General features: G+C 43.1%; 1 protein-coding gene across 1 annotated transcript in view; it reads left to right on the top strand.

Annotated features, from left to right (window-relative positions):
- The window catches only part of IGSF11 (immunoglobulin superfamily member 11), a 187,756-nt gene that overhangs the window by 150,963 nt on the left and 11,501 nt on the right, over positions 1-25,292 (top strand). Inside the window, exons 2-3 of the mRNA XM_081197981.1 lie at positions 21,365-21,528; positions 24,681-24,888. Of these exons, the coding sequence (XP_081054107.1) occupies positions 21,365-21,528; positions 24,681-24,888 (372 nt within the window). The remainder of the gene's footprint in view (positions 1-21,364; positions 21,529-24,680; positions 24,889-25,292) is intronic.

Here is a 25,292-nt window from a genome sequence, read left to right as displayed (position 1 = left end):
ATAAGGATCCTGTGATCTACCAGGAGCAGCCGGGGATTACTGGTTGGACATCCCTGATTTAAACTATAAAGTTTCATTCTTTGTACATTCATTCAAGCAGCAGTGTACTCAAACATGGTGATTAGTTAACCTCTGAGAATGAATACTAAGTATATGCATGCCCGGCAATTTATTTATTTATTTAAAAAGCTGAAATGCAAAATATACCATAGTGCCATGATGCCTAAAGTACATGAAACAGCATTAAAATAGTATGGTTTATAAGAAAATGAGAGGGGGGGCATCTATGAAATAGCTTGTATTTATAGTTCTTTTATCTTTATCACTGTAGAATTGTATCCAGTGATGGCACTGCTTTAGCAGAAAGTGCATTTACTCATGGAAGCTAGGGTACCCAATTTTTGCTGAGCTTCCCTCCACAATTCCATTTAAGTCCTCCATCCCTTCCATAAAGCTGCTTCTAAAGTTTGATGACCCTCTGGAATAGAATGAGAAATGGCATGAAGTGCAGTGATGGGCGGGGCGGGGGATTGGAGAAAATGGAGTATCCTGCCTTGTGCAAGCGGGACCACTTGGAACAATGGCAAAGCCACCATTGTATACAATCCTTTTTATTCATTTTTATACAGTGGTGCCTCACAAGACGAAATTAATTCGTTCCGCGAGTTTTGTCGTCTTGCCATTTTTTTCGTCTTGCGAAGCACGGTGTCGGAAAAGTTTTGGAAAAGCTTCAAAAATCACCAAAGTCTTCAAAAACCTCAAAAAAGGCTACCACACCGCGTGCTATGAGTTGCTCCTCGAAGTCAAGTCGCAACTGTATTAACGGTGTTAAGAAAAAGGAAACAAACTTGCAAGACGTTTCCGTCTTGCGAAGCAAGCCCATAGAGAAAATCGTCTTGCGAAGCAGCTCAAAAAACAAAAAACCCTTTCGTTTTGCGAGTTTTCCATCTTGCGAGGCATTCGTCTTGCGAGGTACCACTGTATGTGCTATCATGTGGGTGTGATAAAACAATGCATAATTCAGAAGAGAGAGTTGCTTGTTTAAACATATCGGTGCCTTGTTATTTCTGGAGCATGCATTTGCGTCATCGCTAAGATAGCTTGGGTTTTTCCAGACAGTCATAATGGGAGCAGAGAGCAGTCCCACCTGAGGCCTGTTACAGAGTCCCTGTGGAGAGGATGTCGACATCTGAAGTGCAGAGACAAAACAAAGTGGGCTGGTTTTGAGGACCAGGAATGTGTTTCTCTTACTCTTCACACTTTAGTTAGGAGCATAGGAAGCAGCCTAATACTGTGTCGGTCCAGTGGTCCATCTAACTCAGTATTGTCTGTACCAGTGGTTCTCAAACTTTTTTTCTCTGGGCCACACTTTCAGACTTTTCACACTTTTTCTCTCGCGCCACACCAATTTTTAAATTGATAAGAAATACACTAGAAAAAAAACAAACCAACTCCTAGCAGTGCTTGATTCAAAACACAGAACACAACCAGTTTATAATGTGATCATGGGACATCCAGAAAGTATAAGGCAATGCAGCTATGTAAGAACGTGAATCATTCCCAAAATATAATGATAAACAAGCCTGTTACATATGTACCTTAAGTATACCAACTCAATGAGAGGTGTGAGCTTGCCTTTGCCTAGTAATCTCATTTATATTAGTTCTAATTTGATAGAAACTTTTTTCTCCTCATCAACACAAAGAAGCCATCCTTTTTTCTGATCCTTCATATTTGTTAGAGTTGGAAATCCCAGTTCACAAAAAATATGTCATGGAGAATTATAGAATAATAGCCAATGCTCTTGAAGAGAGGCATGGATACTGTTGCTGGTGGTATATCTCCCCCCCCAAAAAAAAAAATAGTTTGATACCATACCATACTCTACCCTACCCTACCCTACCACACCACACTATACAACATACCATACCATCATGTTTAAATGTGTCTTTGATTGCCCTTGAATCTTCCCATCCCACTTGCCATCATCTCCTGCCACACCCGTGTGGCACGCCACTCCCTTTGAGAATCACTAGTTTGCACCAACTGGCAGAAGCCTTCAGGGATTCAGACATGGGGTGTTCCCAGCCTTCCTTGGAGATCTGGGGATTGAACCTGAAACCTGTGTGCAAAGCATGCCCCCTTAGTATATTCATTTATTCTGTGGAGTTTCCCTCTTTTCTGGCCCATGTTTGGAATATCAATGGAAGCTGTGGAGCGTGTCAAATATCTGCAAGTTTTCTCAACGGGTTATGTTCATGCACCCATCTAACCCGCCCCCCTTAGGATTGTCCAAGAATTCAGATGGAAACAGAAGTTGGAATTGCCAGTGTTTGCTTATTTGTCCCATGTCTGCAAAAGGAAATAAATCTAGCAAATACTAATCAATATTTGCTGCTTCTGCTGCTGTTTTTAGTCTGCAAACAGTAATTGATGAACACACACACACACCCCGCCAATTTAAATTGTGTTTCATTTGCATTGTAATGAACGATGTGGAAATAATTACATCATTGAATTTGTAACTTACATAAATTACATTAAATAGTGGACAATGAGACGAAAAGCACAGTACTTGGGGGGAAACCAAACTGCTGTGGAACAGAAGCAGCACAGATTGTGACAAAGGCTGCTTGGAATGGAAATGACTGGCTTCTTACACCCCATCTTTAAAAGCACATGCAGCTGCTAGTTCTATAAATCCTCTGCCCCTGTGTTACACCCCCTTCCCCATTTGTTCTGACAGGAACAAAGGTGACTAGCACTAAGGTGTATGGGTTATGTATTGCACTCTTCTTACTATTATGAATGATGGATTGTGTTATCGCATCCTTGTGATTCAGGAGTAAATGGCTCACACACCACACACAAGACCACACTTTTATATTCACTTTACAGTAAACATATATTAGCAGGGTTGAAAAGATGGTTAATGGTACCAAGGATAATTATTCTGCATTAAGTGATCTAGAATATTCACCATCAGTTTGGTACTGTTCCATTTTCCATCCTGTAAAGGGTTATAGGAGTGCATCTCAGAGGTCTCCCATGCCATGCTTTCTAGAGAAAATCAGAAGAAGTGTGCATGCACACGAAAGCTCATACCAAGAACTAACTTAGTTGGTCTTTAAGGTGCTACTGGAAGGAATTTTTTTATTTAGAGAAAATCAGTTGCTCTTTCTGTGGTGCAAAGAGGCATTGCAGCATCAATTAGCAAATGGGGCTGCCATTTTTAATGATTGACTTTATTAAATCAGCTACATTTTCCAGCACAAATTAAAATCTAGCTCCCATTTAAATCAGCAGTTTGGCCAAATTAAATCTTTGAGTCTTCAGCAGGGTTTGTTCTGCTTACTCCCTACTGTGACTAGGGCTGCAGTCTAAAAATCTCTGAATCAATTGCAAGTCCTAGTGGAGTTGTGCTTACTTTGGCAGTTTGTTGCCATGTGCAAATTAGTTTAGAATATACACACACTCTTTAGGAATATAGGAAGCAGCCTGCTACTGAGTCAGACCACTGACTGGCAGCATCTCTTCAGGGTTTCAGGTGAGATTCTCTCCCAGCCCTACCTGGAGATTCCAGGGATTAAACCTGAGACCTTCTGCATGGAAAGCAGATGCTGTGCCACTGAGCTTTGGTTCTTCTCTTTCAGGCCAGACTTGGGTTGTTGTTTTTTTATGTAACAAAGTCAGCATATCATAGAATCATAAGGTTATGTGTATCTTATTTCTGTCTAGTGAGCAATGTATCAGGTGTTGAGACTTGTCACGTTCCACTCAAGTTTTTAGCAGGATGTTTCTTACATAACATTTACCATGCAAAAACAATGAATTGGAAAGTGGTGGAAGGGAGCGAGAGAGGCTGAAGTAACTGTTTCAGTAAGTGGCACTTACTCGTGTTTAATTGCTGTTGACTTCTGTCCTCCTGGCAGAAAATCTCTATCCCTCTGATTGCATTCATTTGCAAAGGGTGTTTAATAGGAAGATATGTCTTTGGCACTGATAAACATTTGGGTTAATGAAGTTAAAACATTCCTCTGCATTCAAAATGCCCCTCTGCCCAGGGGTTACAACAAGATGCCCTTTGTATTTGAGTCCTCAACCTTCCTCTAGAACAGAAAAAGTGATTTGCACTAGCAGTGGGCTCTCCCCCCTCCCCATTATCAGGCGTATGACAGGGTCTGACTCCATACCCGAAATCTGCTTCTGCCATCCACTTTATGAAATCCGCTTTATCTGGGAATACTTTTTTTGGAAGATGGCTGTGCATGAATTTATGTGTCGAGATCAGTGCAAGCAGACTAATGCACAGTCTTTACAATAAGGCTCTATTCCAATATCACAACGACCGGTAGATTTTTATGTACTGCAGCCTTCATCTGCCTTCACAGCCATTGTAACATACTGCTTGTTACCTTCCACCTGTTCTGCCACTGAGGACTTCTTGGATCATTCTTTTTCTAGCTCCGCCCCTTTGACCTTACCCTTTTGGGTGACACTGCTGGGAGTACGAGACTCCTGACAGCTTTGCTCACAAGGATCACAGGAACGTGCAAACCCACTCACCACAACAAGGTGATGATCCAGAGAGTGACTTCATTTGGGATTGTAGTCTGAGCCACTGGAAAACTGGGCGCAGTGGGATCTGATTCAGGCTACTGTAGTACTTACAGGGGTATGCTGAACTTGTAGTTCAAAGTGGGTCAATGGGAAGTTGGGTGACACCACTAATTCAAGCATGTTCCAAGGTTTTTTTTATTCAGTCTTCAGCATCTTCCTATTCTCGGCAAAGGTACTGTCTGATTCATTCACTATTACACATAAGTTAAAATGACATAACGTAGCTTCATGTAGGGAAGAATGTTCCCCTTTCCAGGCTGACGCAAGTGTTTTTATCAATGATATATCGCTTGTTCTCATGTTACACTTAATACAGGCACAAACTAACTCATACAAGTGTGCAAGTGTTTGTGTGAAAGAGTGCACACTTGTTGATTTGCACAGCTCAGCTATTGTGTACACAGGCTCTACACTTGTTAAAGGTTACATGGGGCTAACTGTATGAATGTGCAGCTTTTGAGTACAAAGATAGAGGGGTGCCTTTGTTGAATGCACTGTGTGAACACCCCTTTAATGATGGCAAGACATCTTGCATAATGCCATCATGTACACTATTTTATTATTTATTTCATTTATATGTCATCCTTCCTCCCAAAGGAACCTGTTCACTAACAGACCAGATCACATTGTTGAGGCCAATTAGATAAAGCAGCACTGGAGACAAATGGGAGCAAGGACAGTGAGAGCTAAGAAGGAGAGAGTTGGCAGCAAGAAAAATCAGCAGCTTCTAGAGCCAAAGAAAGCCAAAGAGCATCAAAACAAAACAAAAGTTCAGTGGAGGGCAGTTGTTTAGTCGTTTAGTCGTGTCCGACTCTTCGTGACCCCATGGACCAGAGCACGCCAAAAGTTCAGTGGAGGGCAGAGTGGATACAATTAGTTCAGATGGCGCAAATATACTAATTTCATAGGGAATATCAGAATTTAAGGCTCAGTCATACTCTCTGTGAGCAGGAGTGCCAATGTTATAGTCCACAAATTACATTTGGGGTTGCAGCAAATGAATTGCATGCAGAAGTCACAGACTGCTTCCATGAGCCTGGCTCTGAGACTCAGCCTGCCACTGCACCAAATTTTGATTTGTTTCCCTTAAGCAATACTTCTAAACCTCTGAAGAGCACGAAGGGGGTGTTATTAATATTGTTATTGTTATTGTGATTATTACTTGAGGAATACAACACTGATTTATTATTATTAATATTAATCTCTGGTGATTATTTATATAGCAACAAAAAATAAATTCTAAGTACTTTTCTGCTTCCCCAGTCTGCAGGCTCATTGGGATCCTGATAGCAAACGTTCAGATCCCAGATCTTAATGACCACAGTGTATTTGTTTGACTGATACTTCCCTCTGTGTCGGCTCTCAGAGCACTATACATAGCAGTGCTAAAGCAGATTCTTCCCTTCACCCATCTGTCCGACTGCCATTTTTGTCATCCTTATTTACACTCCAGCACACATGTGCAGACCTTAAGACGATTCCAGCCTATGTAACCCCATATCGGTTTGCCCACACCCCATGGGTTATGTTTCCAAACGCCTCTTGGGGGTCCTTCCCCCGCTCCCTCCTGATCTATTATTGATTATGTTTGCGCCTTGAGTCGTTTTCCTTTATTAGGCAGTTTATCACCATGCTACCTTTTTTCAGGGAGGAGGAGAAAATTTACGCTCCTGACCATAAATCATTTACAAGGCTGCTGGGCCATTAATGTATTTTTTATGGCTCGGCAAAGAGAAAATAGGAACAAGCCCCCTGGCAGAGCCTTCCTGACCCGTTTCGATTCCCCGGCTCCTATCACAGACCCTCCGATTCTGGGAGCGAGCAGATGCATTCTTCTGCAGAGATACTGGCAGTTTTCATCTCCCCAGAGGGTCTGCATTGCTGTGTCAGCAAAGGAGTGCATGCTGCTGCCGCTGCTGCCGCTGCTGCTGCTGCTGACTGCACTTGGCACCGATCCGCAACGCAGTGAATCTTTGCTGACTTGGCTCTGCTGAATGAATTTAAACAGAGAAATTGGGGGTGGGAGGAGAGGTTTGAGAGTAAGTGGCATGAGCAGTAGCAGTGTTGCTGCTGCCTGCAGATCCCAAATAGGAACTTTAATTAGGTTTCTGCCCTCTGTGCTTCTGTGTTACTGATTTTTACTTGACACTCTGCATTCTCTCCCATAACTCTGTCTTTCGGGGCTGGGCTGAGAAGGTAGTAGTGGTGATTAAGGTGAGTGAATGAAGAATGCAGTTAGGCATCTGGGGTTCAAATCTCAGCTTGGCTCACAGGGTGTCCTTTGCATCAGGTTGCTCATCTGCAAAGTGGAGGAGATGTTGATGATGTTGTTGCAGATTCTTTGGTTGTGGATGTTAATATGGAAGAATGATTTTGCTTCTTATTATCTGATTTAGCCTATCTGCATGGAGTGCATCATTCATGGTCTGTGTTGGGCTAGAAAGACTGACATGGGAACAGTGAATTGTCTACGCTGACTGGAAATAGCTCTCTGGGGTTTCAAGTAGGGTTTCTTCCCAGACTTTCCTGGAGATGACTGGATTTAATCTGGAACTTTTTGCGTGCAAAGCCGATGCTCTACCACTGAGCTGCAGACTGATTTTTGTGTGTCATGAATTATCACAATAAGTACAATAGGTAGGGGGAAGCATCTACTGTGTATTTAGGAACTGGTTTCTCATCGTATCTGGCAGCCTTGATGCACCAAAGCATGTAGAGTCACTGAATCTTACTAATGCAGCTGTTCCAAAATTCCTCTGCAGGCAAATGAAAATGCAGGGACCTCAAGGTCTAACTGTTTCAGAAATTAGCAGTCTCTAGACTTGGCCAGTGTCAGATGCATCAGAGAAAAAGCATTAAACCTCCCATAATGTACCTAATTGTGCAATGCTATACCAAGGAGAAGGAGATTAATGCATGCCCCAGAGATTGATGGGGATTGATTAGCTTTACGCAAGCTAATGTCATTCTAGTTGCTATTTTTAGTCCTATCGGTGTACTTTCTTATATTTATAGTCTCACTAATAGTACAAAACAACTTGGATATCATCCTCTAAAACGCAACCACAGTTTAGGCTGGGGGAAGGGCAAGAGCACATGAGGCTGACAAATAAACGTAGAGCGGCCAGCAAAATCCAAATTCTGCACTTTAAATAAACCAGGCAAGTGTGCAGATTTACATAGCTACACAATTTACTCCCTTTGCTTTATTGCTATATTTTGTGGGGTAACATTTCTTTTTCATTTTTACAATTTTTCTTTTTAACCATGGATGAAGACAACATTTTGGCTGTTGTAATATTTATCTTGTGCCTTTCCTTTAAAGAATTGAAGGCAGCATACATCTTTCCACACCAACCCCCTACCATTTTACTCTCACAGCAACCTTGTAAGGCAGGTTAGGCTCAGAGAGAGTGGCTGGCCTGAGGTGAGGAAGTGACCTTCTTTGATGAATTGATCTCTTCAGTCCTTGTCCTAAATTCTAACTACTACACCATATTGGAACTAGAAGAACATTGCAGGAGGAGGCAATTTGGTTTCTATAGAAAGATGATGCCCAATCCTGTGCACAGTTTACTCAGAAGCAAGTGTACATGCAGTTGCAGTTTGGGAACTTTGGGAGAGTGCCTGTTGGGCTAAAAGTAAAAGAAAAGGATGGATTATGAGGAATGGGTGCTTAACTCTTTTACTGCCTACTGCTTCATGGAGTTCAAACCATAACATGATTCTTTGATTCCACATTCTGTGTAATGAGTGGTATGAGGGCAGCTCTGCAAATTTCTGGGCCTCCTTGAAAAGTCTGTTGCAATTTACAGGTGTGGTGTGTTGCAAAGGGTTCTTGTCCCCACAATTGATACTGTTCTAGTAATTGACTAGCTCTATACTTGTGTAGAGCTGACAGTGAAAGCCCAGAGGCACATAACAGTATCCGAACAACTTCTTGTTAGTGAGCATCATTACATCACAAAAGAATGTGCCAATATCTTCCTTCAGTGCATTCCAGTTAAGGAAACCTCTGTTATCAGCTCAAGGACAGGGATTCTTTCTGTTGGCATGCATGGGCCACATTTCCCCACATGTCTGGTGGGGGTGCACATGCCAGCTGGGTGGGCAGTGCCAGAGCTGGCAGAGGATGGAGCCGAAAGTAACTCTTTTAATAAAGCAGAATCACTGAAGCCCATCTTGTGGGCACAACTATTTTAAGCATATTTATCTTATCGTCTTAAGCTCTGAATTCCTCCTCTTCTCTGTCAGGGGCAGTTTGGCATTGAGAGGAAGGTAGACAGGCCTCCAGTTATCTCTGGAAGCGGCCTCCAAGCAAGGATGGAGAGACTCCTTCCTGCTGTCGGAGAAGGGAGGCTATGCTGCTTTTATCGTTGCTCACAGAGACAGCAGCTGAGTTCAGAGCAACCTGGGTCAGTGGGGCTTTGATAATCAGGCAGTTACTCTGCTTTGTTTCTGCCTGGCCCAGACGTATGCTATCAGCTACAAGAGAGGGGTGTCAGGTGGGAGCAGTGAAGATTTGTGGGTAATGGATGTGGCTGCCAATACATTTGTTGGTAGAGCAGTCTCCAATGCGGAGGAAGCTCTCAGGCTTGAGTGGCTCTGAGCATTAATTGTCGCATATGCCTGCTTATTTAGAGCGCTACATGGCATGTAACCATGTACAATGAGTTGTAAAGATAACAACAGCCCTTGTTTTCTGTCAGACCCCCCTGCCCCACACTTCTAAAGATGCTTATGTTAGCTAAGGCTTTTCCTTGCTTTATTAAATCAATATGTAAACAAAGGAGGAGATCCTTTAGATACCTGCTTTAACAACTGACACTGCAGTTTTGCATTCCAACAAAAAGCGTATTAGATCAGTGGAGGGCTCTAGACGGCAGAAAAACAGCAGAGACCTAATGTATCTCTCCTTTTTCTGGGAAGTGACTCTTGCAGCACCTTGAAATACAAACTCCATGATCTCGTGTGAAAAATGCTGCAATGGTAATTTGCAACCAAAGAGAAGTCTGGGCTACATGATTCTCAGCGGCAAATTATGCTGCCAGAGTCATTTGCCTGAAGGAGAAGAAGCCCATTGGATCCCTTTTCTGGCTGCAAATCCATGCCCCCTCCCCACTCCAGTGATAATTCTTATTTTTTTCCCCTTAGGGAAAGGGGGAAAGGATGGCAAATGTCAAGGGGTTATATCAGTCAGGCTCCTTGAGAGCACCACTCAACACCGAAATGGCTTGATTGATTTTCACGACGAGCGCCAGGCTGCTCACTTATCTCTAACAGAGTTATGCCTCAGAGAGGTAAGCGTCCTCCAGTCCTTTCCCTCCCAAGAAAACTGGTGTAGTACTGGATTGCTGCCTTCTATTTTGGCTTCTGGCTCTGGAGCTGAACTGATTGGAAGAGGTGAAATTGACAAGGTGCCCTGTTTAAAACTACTTTCTGTTGAGCCTGATGGAAAATGACCAGCTTTGGCCAGCTTCCACTTCCTTTCCCCCTTTGAGGATTTGTGCACAAACTCTTTGGCTTGGATCCTGAAATAAGTTAACTTAAGAAAGTTTGTGAAAGGAAAGGAAAGTTTGCAATCCTCTTCTTCCCCCTATGAGCACCCCCACAGTCTCTCTGGAGGGTCAGAGGGGCCTCCTAAACTTCATGGAATGTGCATTGTTGGGGGCTGCTGAGGGACAGAAGTGATGGGAAACTTTCCTTTGAACTTTCTTAAGTTAACTTATCTTACTACCCATTTGGGGTGATTCCCCTTTCCTTGCAGGCAATCCCTTCACCCCCTCCCATATTGTTCCCTTGCACTCTGTTGTTCTAGAGGTCCTCCCTCCAGAAGGTTTTAGGGGGCATGAAACTGTCATTCTATGAGCTTCCAGAAGTTAATGTAACTTAGAGCGCAAGCCATAGACCCACCCATAGGCACATAGGAAACTACCTTATATTGAGTTGGACCATTGTTCCATCCAGCTCATTATTGTCTACCCTGACTGGCAGTGGTTTTCCACGATTTTGGACAGGAGTCTTTTTCTCATCTGTTCTTAGAGATTAAACCAGGACCTGATGTATGCAAGGCAGAGGGTCTGCACAACATCCCATTGAGCAACACGGAGAAAGTACACATGAACTGGTGGTTGTATGCAAAGAACTAGTATAATGCAGTGATTAGAATTATATTCTTTAACCATGGTTTAAAAATACTTGCTCTATGATCCTGAGCAAGTCACTGTCACCTAGCACTACCAAACTCCTTGGGGGTGATATGAGACAAAAAATATTTGCATGCCCTATCAACTGCACAGACGGTTGGGATCCAAATAAAATTAAATGAAGCAAAGCCACCAACTAAGGTCTGGGTGTGCCCTTGTTATTATTAATGGTCTTAGCTGCCCAGGAAGTAAAAGTCTGACCCTGACCCGGCAGTTCTTGAGAGGTTTGGGGGGGGGGGTTTGTCACAGAAACTGCCTTACTTCATCCCCAAAATTATTTTGCCTTTCTCTGTGCTTCATACCAATCAGCAGCACATGCCACAGTGTATTGTTGCTCACTCTCCAGTCTTTCTTAACATTGTCTTCAAGGTCTGTACTGCTCATTAGCTGTCCTTTCTGTGTTAGAGAAATCTTAACAGTTCAGGCTGGTGTTGCTAAGGTCTGGGAACTAAGTTTTGGAAACATTCACCAACAGGCATTCACGAGCAGATAAACCAAAAGCTTTTTTCCCTAGATGAATACTAATTTTAGACTCTGGCAAAAGTTCATTTTCCTATCCATCTGTCTTGAAATGTTTTCCATTAATTAATTATCACTTGCTGTGGTTTCCTCATGAGCTGTCTCACGGTGTGATGTCATCACCTGATTCAGTAGTGTTTGTGTTTATCCTGCTTGCCTTGCATATATATATATATATATATATATATATATATATATATATATATATGCTTTCGTAGATTTTCACGGGTACAGGAATGCAGGTTTTGGTGTCTTCGGGTATCTTCCCGTGTAAGAGTTGGGGTGTCTAGGCGACGTTTCGACGAGGTCTCACTCGTCATCTTCAGGCTGGTGCTTTCGGCTTCTTGTTACTAGAACAGAGCAGGATCTCAGTGTTTGAGTTCCTATAAATACTGTTGAGGGGGTGTGGTGTATAGCCTCCAACGTTCTGGGCAGAGAGGAAGTTCCCAGGTTATTGTGCCTTTTCTTCTTTTGTTCATTAATTACTTGAGGGATATCTTGAGTGATTTCTTGAGTGATATTCTGAGTACCACTTAGGAGGGTCATTAGGTGTGGATTAGTTGCTAAAGCTTTCGTGTCTTGACCTCTTGAGCTAGTGAAGAGTTTTTCTGAGAAGATGGCTGTACTGCACTTAGTTGTGCTCTGGCTTGGCTTCGTGTATAGGGGCGAGCTGTGGTTTTGTGCCCTGTGCCAGCCAGATCTGTGTAGGGATTGCAGGGGGGTGCAGCATCCGGAGGTGCCACTATGGTTTGGCTACTGGATGGTGTCTGTAATTTATCTGTGGAGAGGGTCTGGGTTTGGGTCTGGTGTGGTTGATTGGAGATGGCGTTCTGTGTGCCTCTGGTTCTGGTGTCGGTTTTTGTGGGGAGGGCTAATTTCCAGATGTCTGGCAGGCGGGACGTGTCGTCACGCTTGTTCATGTTGTGAGGGTGTTTCTCTATCTCGATGGCTTCCATGATTATTCTCTTGTGGTGATGTTCCATGTTAAAGAGCAATTTGGAATCTGCAAAATTAATTTCGTGTCCTGTTTCTTTCATGTGTTGGTAAAGAGAGGAAGTTTTTTCTTCTTTTTTGACGGCATTCTTGTGTTCTGCGATACGTGCATTTATTCGTCTGTTTGTTTGTCCAATGTACGTGGCTGGGCAGACTTTGCAGGGTATTTCATAGACCCCTTGGTTTTCTAACTGGATTTTATCTTTTGGGTTTCTGAGGATATTGGCTATTTTTTGGTTGGTGCAAAAGGCTGTTTTGATATTGTGTTTATGGAGGATTTTGCTAATTTTATCTGTAGTGCCCTTGATATAAGGAAGGAGGGCCATGCCATTGTTTTCTTCTGTGTCTTGGTTTTTTGGGGGTGTTTCTTTTTGGATTAGCTTCGTAACCCTGTTTTGCTGGTATCCGTTGGCGATTAACACATTTGAGAGATTCTGTAACTCAGTTGTCAAGTGGTCTTTGTCAGCCAGGCGTTTGGTTCTGGAGATGAGAGTCTTGGCTACGGAGTTTATTTGTGCAGGGTGGTGGTGTGATTGTGCATGTAAGTAGCGGTTGGTGTGTGTTTTTTTCCGGTAGATAGTGTGTCCTAGGGAGCCATCAGGTTTTTTGTAGATTAGGACGTCAAGGAAGGGAAGTTGGTTGTTGGCTTCTATTTCCATAGTGAATTGTATTTTGGGGTGTAGGCTGTTGAGATGTGTGAGGAAGCTATCTAGTTTTTCCTTCCCGTGTGGCCAAATTACAAAGGTGTCGTCAACATATCTGAGCCAAAGTTTGGGTTTGTGTTCTGACTTGTCTAAAGCATTGGTTTCAAAGTGTTCCATGTACAGATTTGCGATGACCGGTGAGAGGGGTGATCCCATAGGTGCTCCTTCTATCTGTTTGTATCTTTGTCCATTGTGGATGAAGTACGTGTTGGTTAGGCAGTGGTTGGTCAGGTCCAGGATGTATTCGGGGGGATTGTATTTGTTTTGAATGGCTGTCAAGGCTTCATTAATGGGCACTTGTGTGAAGAGAGATACAACATCGAAGCTCACAAGTAGGTCATCGGGATGTAGGTTTTGCTTCTTTATTGTTTCTATGAACTGGAAGGAGTTTGTAACGTGTGAAGCGATAGATTCTGCATAGGGCTGAAGTTGCTTAGCGAGAAATTTAGCGAGATTTTGTAGAGGTGAGCCTATGGAGCTGACTATTGGTCTGAGTGGTGTTCCTTCTTTGTGTATCTTGGGGAGACCGTAGAGTTTGGGGCATCTGGATGATTTTTCTCTGGGGATGATTCTTAGCTGGATTTCTTCACTGATAGGAGAGGCTTTTATTTTGGATTTGGTGGTTTTTTCCAGATAGGTGGTGGGATCGACTTCGCATATGATGTTTTCCGTGGGGATGCGTCTCGTCTAGCCGTTTGGAGAGCTGAAACAGAGTCCTCACATAAGACAGACACACACACCAACAAACTCCACAAACTAGAGAAACGCCAGAAGCCCAGCCACCCTCCACAACAACCCATGAAACAAACAGTACATAACATATCAGACAGGATCCTCACCTCAACTGAAACCAAAGTACTCTCCAAAGGTTTCAACTTCGCAGTCGCCCCGAGACGCATCCCCACGGAAAACATCATATGCGGAGTCGAAGCTAGCCTAACCAAAATCAACCCAGATGAAGCCAATAAAATCAGACTCGAAGTCACCAACATCCTCTGCTCCAGCAAACCACCCAGAAGCAATTTACACAAAGAAGAACAGAAAGCACTCACCAACCTGAGGAAAGACAACAACATAATCATTCTCCCAGCAGACAAAGGTAATGCCACTGTTGTGATGAACACATCGGACTACCAAGCAAAACTATCAAATCTACTCCAAGACCCTACCTACCAACCTATAAAAACAGATCCCACCACCTATCTGGAAAAAACCACCAAATCCAAAATAAAAGCCTCTCCTATCAGTGAAGAAATCCAGCTAAGAATCATCCCCAGAGAAAAATCATCCAGATGCCCCAAACTCTACGGTCTCCCCAAGATACACAAAGAAGGAACACCACTCAGACCAATAGTCAGCTCCATAGGCTCACCTCTACAAAATCTCGCTAAATTTCTCGCTAAGCAACTTCAGCCCTATGCAGAATCTATCGCTTCACACGTTACAAACTCCTTCCAGTTCATAGAAACAATAAAGAAGCAAAACCTACATCCCGATGACCTACTTGTGAGCTTCGATGTTGTATCTCTCTTCACACAAGTGCCCATTAATGAAGCCTTGACAGCCATTCAAAACAAATACAATCCCCCCGAATACATCCTGGACCTGACCAACCACTGCCTAACCAACACGTACTTCATCCACAATGGACAAAGATACAAACAGATAGAAGGAGCACCTATGGGATCACCCCTCTCACCGGTCATCGCAAATCTGTACATGGAACACTTTGAAACCAATGCTTTAGACAAGTCAGAACACAAACCCAAACTTTGGCTCAGATATGTTGACGACACCTTTGTAATTTGGCCACACGGGAAGGAAAAACTAGATAGCTTCCTCACACATCTCAACAGCCTACACCCCAAAATACAATTCACTATGGAAATAGAAGCCAACAACCAACTTCCCTTCCTTGACGTCCTAATCTACAAAAAACCTGATGGCTCCCTAGGACACACTATCTACCGGAAAAAAACACACACCAACCGCTACTTACATGCACAATCACACCACCACCCTGCACAAATAAACTCCGTAGCCAAGACTCTCATCTCCAGAACCAAACGCCTGGCTGACAAAGACCACTTGACAACTGAGTTACAGAATCTCTCAAATGTGTTAATCGCCAACGGATACCAGCAAAACAGGGTTACGAAGCTAATCCAAAAAGAAACACCCCCAAAAAACCAAGACACAGAAGAAAACAATGGCATGGCCCTCCTTCCTTATATCAAGGGCACTACAGATAAAATTAGCAAAATCCTCCATAAACACAATATCAAAACAGCCTTTTGCACCAACCAAAAAATAGCCAATATCCTCAGAAACCCAAAAGATAAAATCCAGTTAGAAAACCAAGGGGTCTATGAAATACCCTGCAAAGTCTGCCCAGCCACGTACATTGGACAAACAAACAGACGAATAAATGCACGTATCGCAGAACACAAGAATGCCGTCAAAAAAGAAGAAAAAACTTCCTCTCTTTACCAACACATGAAAGAAACAGGACAAGAAATTAATTTTGCAGATTCCAAATTGCTCTTTAACATGGAACATCACCACAAGAGAATAATCATGGAAGCCATCGAGATAGAGAAACACCCTCACAACATGAACAAGCGTGACGACACGTCCCGCCTGCCAGACATCTGGAAATTAGCCCTCCCCACAAAAACCGACACCAGAACCAGAGGCACACAGAACGCCATCTCCAATCAACCACACCAGACCCAAACCCAGACCCTCTCCACAGATAAATTACAGACACCATCCAGTAGCCAAACCATAGTGGCACCTCCGGATGCTGCACCCCCCTGCAATCCCTACACAGATCTGGCTGGCACAGGGCACAAAACCACAGCTCGCCCCTATACACGAAGCCAAGCCAGAGCACAACTAAGTGCAGTACAGCCATCTTCTCAGAAAAACTCTTCACTAGCTCAAGAGGTCAAGACACGAAAGCTTTAGCAACTAATCCACACCTAATGACCCTCCTAAGTGGTACTCAGAATATCACTCAAGAAATCACTCAAGATATCCCTCAAGTAATTAATGAACAAAAGAAGAAAAGGCACAATAACCTGGGAACTTCCTCTCTGCCCAGAACGTTGGAGGCTATACACCACACCCCCTCAACAGTATTTATAGGAACTCAAACACTGAGATCCTGCTCTGTTCTAGTAACAAGAAGCCGAAAGCACCAGCCTGAAGATGACGAGTGAGACCTCGTCGAAACGTCGCCTAGACACCCCAACTCTTACACGGGAAGATACCCGAAGACACCAAAACCTGCATATATATATATATATATATATATATGGGAATCTTCCATATATGGGGGAATCTTTCCAGCATGAGGAAAAAATATCATGGCAGTGATCAACATTGAATCAACAATAAAACTACGTTCATAAAGCAAGCACAGAATTCATTACAAATCAGTAAATTAGCTTCATACATCATCATAGATAGACCTACCTCAGGGAAAGCCTGGGTGAACAGATAGGTTTTAAGTAGGGTGCCTAAATGCTAATACTGTCTGATGTTCATAGGGAACACATTCCTTGGGAGTGTGCTTGTTAATGCCCTGTTGTTATTTACCAGTTGAAGGCCAGTGAAATGTCATGGCTAGATTCTGGTAGAAGAGGACTTCCCTTACCACTGCCACTTTCCTGTTCAGCATTCCCACTCTGGAACTGAAATGTGATTCACATTTTTGTTCCCAGAGTTTAGTTTATCCAACCTAGGACCTGGCTTCTTTCTCTCCCCAAGCTGGCCATCTGCACTCTGTCGAGACAAAACTTTTAACTGGCTAAATAAATAGATGATTAAGGAACCCTACAACTCTGGACTCAGCTACACTAGTCAAATACATCGTTATAACTGTTATACCACAGTTATAACAGTTATAACAGTTATAACAACTACAAATTTCACTTCATAACAGAGGAACTCTGAATTTATTTATTTTTTGTGTTTTAGATTTATCTGAACTTGACAGATAGGATGCAGCTGCCCTGGACTTCTGCACTGTCTAGTATTGTCCTGGTGGAGATCCTACTGAGCCCTGGCACCTTGGGATAGAAGACGGTACACTGATAACAAATACAGTGATTCCTCTCCACTCAATCCAGGGAGATGGTGTCTCAGCTTCAAAAACTCAAAGACAGTCATTGCCCTTTCTCTGGCCTTGGTGCTTGGAAAGGGCCCCCTTTGCTCCTTCTTGAGCGGATGGCATCCTAGTAGCAGACTGACTCATTCATAGGCCAGAAGGGATTTGTGGCACAGGCAACATCCTTCTTGTTCTTTGGCTGTCCTTTCTCTGTCAATGTCATTGATGCCTGGAACTGAATACCTTTGGTGGTGGACTCTTAAGACAGAGACTACACTCATGCAGTCGTGGCCATATTTCTTTGTTATTTTTATTAATCCTTTTTTATTTTCTTTTTTGGCCTGAGCCTTTGGTGTAAGGATGAGACCTAAGTCCCAATAATTTTTGTGCCACTGTGTATCCTGGTCCGGTTGCCAAAACCATTTCGTGTAAAAGCAGGACATCTTTTGGGGGAGGGAAAAAAAACCCTGAGAGGAGGACATTGAAGAATAGTTCACTTACCACATTGTATTCTTATGGGCTATGTGTGAGTGTGTTTGTCTTTAAAGAAGGCTCTGGGAATAGAAGGCTTCTGCTGGCTTTAAAAAATGTTTCCCAGCCAAAGCAATGATCTGCCAGACATTTCTCCTACACAAAGGAGAAACGGAATTGCAACATTTATTATTAACTTTGCTGCCTGATGCTTCAGGGCTGGAATGTAAAGCGTTGCAGAGAGCCTCAAAAAACAAAACAAACGAAAAAGGATTCCACTCTGGTCAGGCTGTTAGCAGCTTAGTCCCCTTACTCGTAGCAAGATTGCTCCCTTGGTGCTAATGTAAGTGAGTAGAGTTCTTCTGAGCGTGTATGCAGCATGCTGGTATGTTTCCAAGACTGAACTTTGGAAGTGGAGATGCACCGGCTAATTAAGCGGTTTGGTTAGGAAGGTGGCTGCTGTATGTGGGCAGTTTCACTTACCAAGATACTGACTGCCGGGCACTTCTCACAACCCCATTGCACTGAATGGGATCCTCATTCACTTCTGTGGGTCATAGTTATGCCAGAGATGTTTCCATGAGCTGTGGCCTAGTCTACTGCTTGTGTGGGTTAACTGGATGTTACAAATGTGTACCTGGATTCATGTGTGCAGCCAGCATTCATGTATTTACATGTACGCACTGCTGAAAGGTTTAGGATCTTTTGCTGGAGTTACAACATGTGTTTGTTACATAAATACTGTACATGAGTTCCGGCTACATCCATGTAACATGGATATTGCTGGCCTTTTAAGGACAACTTCACATCAATGTTGTGTGTGTATATGTATTTTTAGAGTTGATGTGTAAGTGTTGATAAGTATTTTAAAATGTTTTCATGTGGCACTGGCCTACTTGGTTCAGATATGCATTTTATTGTTGCTTGCCCTAGGATCGATAGGATGAAAGGTTCATTTATAACTGTAAGTGAGGAAATAAATCAATAAGGTATATACACACAGGATAAACTTGTGTGTCTATTTTGCCATTTATACCCCTTTTTTACAGAAGCAGAAAAGAAAGCTGTGTAAGAAAACAGTGAAGTATGAAGCTACAGGCGGCAGTTTTAGGTATTTGGGGTCAAGGGTGGGATTGGCTTGTATTAGAATCTGCAGTTTGGCTGACCAGCTCTACAGTATCCCACAGTTCTTAGTAGCCTTGTAGGATGAACCACTGCAGAGGCCTCTGGGTATCAGAATTTAGAAGGTTTGGCAAAGGCTGTGGCCTATCCAGTGTAAAGCTATCTGTCCCCAAAGCATGACCCACAGGGCCAACTGGGAGGGCCTGATCTATGTCAGTACTCACAGAGGACCTGAACACTCTTGAACATAAATGATTATTTAGGATTACTTGGGGCCTGGCATGGAGAGTATGGTTCCAATAATTCTTTCAAACATGCACAGATGGATTAAGGGCTTTTGCAGAGTCTGAGGTCTGCACAGATTAAGTTGTATACATGTGTGAGGAAAGGCTGATCTACACTGTTCAGATGGCTGCCATTACAAAGCCTTCAAGGCACTGGAGTGTCCTGACAATGTTATTGGTATGCACTAATACTTAGGGCTGAGGAATATGTACAGTGGTACCTCGGGTTAAGAACTTAATTTGTTCTGGAGGTCCGTTCTTAACCTGAAACTGTTCTTAACCCGAAACACCACTTTAGCTAATGGGGCCTCCCGCTGCCACTGTGCCGCTGCTGCGCGATTTCTGTTCTCATCCTGAAGCAAAGTTCTTAACCCGAGGTACTATTTCTGGGTTAGCGGAGTCTGTAACCTGAAGCGTTTGTAACCTGAAGCATCTGTAACCCCAGGTTCCACTGTACCTATAAGTGCAAGGGGGTGGTTTTGACTATCTAAAACTATTAAGATTTCACCTAGAAGTCCAGATAAATAATCCAACGCGTCTCAACTCATTCTGAATGGGAAAGAAGTTTGCTCACTCCTAGTTTGCCATTTAATCACATTTATGCAAATAGCTGGTGATTACACCTTGGTTGGAGAATCAGTAAACTTGAGGTCAAACTAGATTAGATGTTAATCACACAGTGATTGTGTGGTTAGCTTTTGAATAAATTACAGGTGCAGGAACAGGAGCTAATCTGGATTGGGACCCTGGCAGGGGAGGGCAGGGGAGGTTTAACCCTTTGACACACACCCCTGCCTCATTGTCCCATTATGGATGAGGCCATTCATGTCTTCAGTTTACTTTTTAAAAAGCTATTGCTAATTGCATGGTATTGATGTCTCATCTGGTTTGGGCCTCAGGTATTTAAGGTTCTTTTAGTGGGAATTCTGCTGTTATGATTCGGAAGATATGAGCATAGGAAGTTGCCCTGTATGGAGTCCAGCAGTTGATCATCTAGCTCAGCAATATTTACACTGACTGTCCGTGGCTGTTCAAGGCTTCAGACTGGATACATTATCCGTTCTACCTGGGGTGCCTGAGACTGAACCTGTATGCAAAGCAGATGTTCTACCAGTGAGCTACAATGAATAATAATAATAATAATAATAATAATAATAATAATAATAATATCCCACCCATCTGACTGGGTTGCCCCAGCCACACTGACCGACTTCCAACATAATAAAAACACTTCCAAGGAAATATAATAAATGAACAGAAAGAGAATAAAAATCCCACATATATACCAAGTGTAAATATTGCCACCACCCCAGCTTCCCCCTTCTTCTTCTTCTCCAATTTCATTCTGTATACAACACTAACTACTCACTTCAAATGTAAAAAAAGATTCTACAACCTGAAAAAAGACAAGGCATGTACTTTTGTAAATCAAAAGTTTAATAAAAATTGTTTGTTTGGGGGGAAAAAACAGCAAAACATCAAACATAAAAAACTTCCTGATACAAGACTGCCTTCAAAGGTCTTTGGAAAGTTGTGTAGTTGTTTATCTGTTTGACATCTGATGGGAAGGTGTTTCACAGGGCAGGTGCCACTACCAAAAAGGCCCTTCCCTAAGATAAATATATTTCTGAATGCAAATAGGTTGTGGGGTGTAAATAAATGTAGTGGATTGTAAGCCTGTGGGCAAGAACGGTTGTGAATTATTATAAAGCTTGTAAAGTGCTCAGCACTAGTTAAAGACTCTGGAAATAACAAATGGTGGTGGTGGTGGAAGGCATAGCTAGAACAAGGAGCTTGTTGAGAGCAGTTCCTTTTTTCATTTTGCTTTTGCTTTGTACACTTCTATGGTGCTGCATTCATTTGTGCCTCAGAACCAGCCTGTCCCAACAAAAGCAGATGCAAACTCAGCATACGTTCCTCCTCCATACTCCCTTGCCACCTTTCCTACATTTACCTGTCAGAAGCAGTTGTTGTGTGCGCCATCCCCATCTGTAGCCCTGCAGGTGCTATTTAGCTTAGCAATACGAATCTTTGTCTTTTATATGCCTCCTGCATCCTGTGCACCAAGAGCCAGAGAGGCGCCACAGACTGTCCTGGATTGCTCCAGACAGTGGAAAGTCTTGGAAAGTGGGCCAAAGCAGCGGCCTCATTGTGGGGAAGGGAGGGAAAACAGGAGAGGAAGTGAGGATGTTCAGGGTCACAGCAGGGAAGATGGGAAGCTCACTCTCGCATTTGTGCACCTACTAAGTATGTATGTCATTGCAGGCCGAGGTTAAAAAATGGTCTCCTGGATAAATGCAGCATGTCACCTTGGTGCCTCTTTCTTTACAGGTCTAGTGAGTCCCCTGGAAGTGTTCATGAACACAAGGAGTGTTGAAGTTGCTCGGGGCCAGACGGCGGTCCTGCCCTGTACTTTTACCACCAGTGCTGCGCTTAATAACCTTAACGTCATTTGGATGGTCACGCCACTCTCCAATGCCAACCAGCCTGAACAGGTACCAAACTCTTGGTGGAAACACAGATAAAAACAGAAGACTTGCCCTTCGGTTTACAATCTAGGGCTGTGTCGGTTGTGCTGGTTTCCCCCAATTACGTTCTGAAAATGTGGGAAGCAGCCAGACTATAGCCGCAAATGACCTTTTTTGGCTGTGATGTGTGAATGGACTGGCATGAATCTTACAAGTGTGTCTGATCAAGCTCTGGGGAGTTTCTGTAGCATGTGTTTCTGAGACCCACACATTGACTGTTGGTGTTTCGGATATCTTCTCTGTGTTCAGCCACATCCAGCAAGGCCAATGGTCAGAGGTAATGGGAGTTGGAGTCCAGGAAATTCTGGAGACTACAGCATTGGCTACCCATACCCTAGGGTGTAGGAGTGCAGCAGACAGAGGAACTTCCTTATGAGTAACTTCTGATTTGAGCCTTGTGGTTCCAGACAGGCTACTGGGTGTTGCTAAGAAGAGCATGAGCAGTGACTTATAACTCACTTGATGTAGCATTCAGATAATCAGATATAGTACAGGAATGATTGGTGAAAGGGCCTAAATCTGGAGAAAGGCATGCAGAGGGTTGGTGGTGGAATAATGTAGTTACTGCATTTTTTTTTGTTTAATTATGCATTTATTTGCTTTTCATTCTATTTCATGACTGATTTGGAACTTGTTTATTCATTTTCCTTATTCCTATTTGCTTTTGATGGGACGCCCAGCTAATTTTCTACTTCCTTTAACTCTGATACTTTCCAATAACAGGCTACAGTCTACTGGTAGGAAATAAAATGAAATTCAATTGAAAATCTAGTTTTTTCTCATTTCTTTACATTGAATTCTGCTGGAATAGCCTATACAGGTCATAGAATGGTTTCTGGGGGAGGGGAGGAGAGAGGGAACAGTTAGGCTATGCCTGTGCATCTTTTTTGATTACATCAGACTTGTCAGATTTCTGATAGGTGGGACAAAGGGTCCCTATTTTATAGACAATTTGTTTCATTTTGTTTCATTTTTTAAAATGAATGCAAACTCAGGCTTATGCTTGTTATTGAAATACATTGGAATACATGAAGAAAGTATTATTATTATTATTATTATTATTATTATTATTAATATTATTATTGAATTTATATACCACCCTATACCCAGAGGTCTCAGGATGCTTTACAGAATAAAATCAAAATATAAAACTACAAAATACATAATCAAAATAGCAACTAGAACAAAATAAGCCCCCCCCCAAAAAAAACCCCCTCACATTTTAAAAAGGCATAGGATGTCAATCAAATCATCCAAAGACCCAGTTAAAAAGGAACGTTTTTGCTTGGTGCCTAAAGGTGTATAATAAAGGTGCCAGACAAACTTCCCTGGGGAGAGCATTCCGCAGTGGGAGAGCCACTGCAGTGAAGAGCCGTTCTCGTGTTGCCACCCTCCAGACCTCTCAAGGAGGAGGCACACGAAGAAGGGCCTCAGAAGATGATCTCAAGGTCTGGGTAGGTTCATATGGAAAGAGGCAGTCCTTGAAGTATTGTGGTCCTGAGCTGTTTAAGGCTTTATAGGTCAAAACTAGCACTTGGATTTGGGCCCAGAACCTAATTGGTAGCCAGTGCAGTTGGACCAGGATCAGTGTAATATACTCAAACCGTCTTGCTCCAGTGAGCAACGTGGCTGCTGAATTCTGCACTAGCTGAGGTTTCCGAACTGTCTTCAGAGGCAGCCCTATGTATAACACATTGCAGTAATCTAACCTTGAGGTTACCAGAGTATAGACAACAGTAGTTAGGCTATCCCTGTCCAGATAGGGACGTAGCTGGGCCACCAGCCAAAACTGGGAGAAGGCTCTCCAGGCCACTGAGGCCACTTGAGCCTCAAGTATCCTGGAGTGCCCCCAAGCTACAAATCTGCTCCTTCAGAGGAAGTGTAACCCCATTAAGAGCAGGTGTTCTCCCACCCACTAGCAGTGCCTCAGTCTTACCTGGATTGAGTTTCAATTTGTTGGCTCTCATCCAGTCCATTACTGAGGCAAGACGCTGGTCCAGCACTTCCACTGCCTCAGCTGCAGATGTAAAGGAGAAATAGAGCTGAGTGTCATCAACATACTGCTGACAACGTACTCCAAACCTCCAGATAACCCCACCCAGCGGTTTCCTGTAGATGTTGAACAACATGGGGGATAGGATTGAGCCCTGCGGAACCCCACATTGAAGGTTCCACAGGCCTGAAAAGCATTCCCCAAGCAACACCCTCAAGGAATGACCATCCAAGTAGGACTGGAACCACCCCAAAGCGGTGCCACCCACCCCTAGTTCGGCAGCTGCTTCAGAAGGATACAATGGTTGATGATATTGAAAGCTGCTGAGAGGTCAAGAAGAATTAACGGGGACACATTTCCCTTCTGTCTCTTTCAACAGAGTCATCATACAGGGCGACCAAAGCAATCAATACGTATACATTTGAATTGAAATACACCGACACACACACACACACACACACACATACACGTTGGTAAATACTGCTGCTTTTTCTTGTGCTGATTTACCAAAACGTAAAATAACACATGCAAAACAGTAAAACAGCACACAAAAATGAATCTTGATGCAAATGCATAAAAGCCGCTTTATTTTCCCCTAATGCATTCTGCACATCGTTTTTATGTGTGGGTGGGTGAATGTGAAAGAACAGACCATGTTCAATACTCAGTACAAAATTTGCAAATATAAAATAGTAACAGAGAAGGGTTCCTAATGCATCGGTTCCACTCTGGAAATGAGACCATGTATTCCAGAACTCCAAAATGCAGACTAGGGAGATATGCAAACTCCCTCCCTGCTTATAAGCCTTTTTGTGTCCTCCTTCTAAATAGAAAGACATATAAAATTGACTAGGCTTGACTCTTCCCTTTAGGGGAACACTTCATTGTAGTTTCCCCTATATCTTTTAAATCTATTGTGCAAATACTTCTCCATGGTAGCAAAAGCAGAAGCAGTGCGTAGTAAGTACCCAGGAGCTCCATATGGCTTATCTTACCCTCAGAACACAATTGTTGTATTTTAATTGCACTAAAACCACAGGACACTGAAGCCTCTGTATAATGAGTGAACAAGTCCTCTTTTAACCATTGCTTTGTTAAGGAGAAGTGTCATATTTTTGTTTTTCAGGTTATTATTTACCAGGGGGGTCAGATTTTTGATGGTGCACCCCAGTTTTATGGGCGAGTGGGGTTTGCAATGACGATGCCAACCACCAGTGCCTCCATCTTCATCAACAACACCCAGCTGTCAGACACTGGGACTTACCAGTGTTTGGTCAACAATCTACCAGACCGAGGTGGCCGGAATATTGGAGTCATTGGGCTCAACGTCTTGGGTATGTGCTTTGCTCTAGTCCAGACCACTGATAACCATGAAAAGCCTGAGACAGGAGGCTGGTTTTCCTCGAAATTTGAAATAGCTAGTCTGCCACATAATGGCACAGGTGGGACAAAATGTTGGGCTCTGTGAGTTCAAAACTACTTTCAGATGGTGGAATATTAGACCTTCAGGGGTGTAAGCCTAAAAACGAAACAAGGGAATTTCACCTCAAGTGGCTTTTCCCATTGTAGTACATGGTGACAGGAGAAGGTGCAGCTGGCAGACGTTTCTATTTTGTGTCATTGTGACCTTTAGGGAAAGAAGCCTAATTAGTATGGGGACAAAGCAAACCTTGGCTCTCTAGATCTAAGCTTCTGCTCCTGACATCACTTAACAGGGGTCTGCTGTGAGTGACGTGCA

The sequence above is a fragment of the Podarcis bocagei genome (assembly GCF_964188305.1).
Source record: "Podarcis bocagei genome assembly, chromosome: 6".
NCBI classification, from domain to species: Eukaryota; Metazoa; Chordata; class Lepidosauria; order Squamata; family Lacertidae; genus Podarcis; species Podarcis bocagei.
Note: the sequence above shows the minus strand (reverse complement) of the source record. Positions and strands in the feature narration are given on the sequence as shown.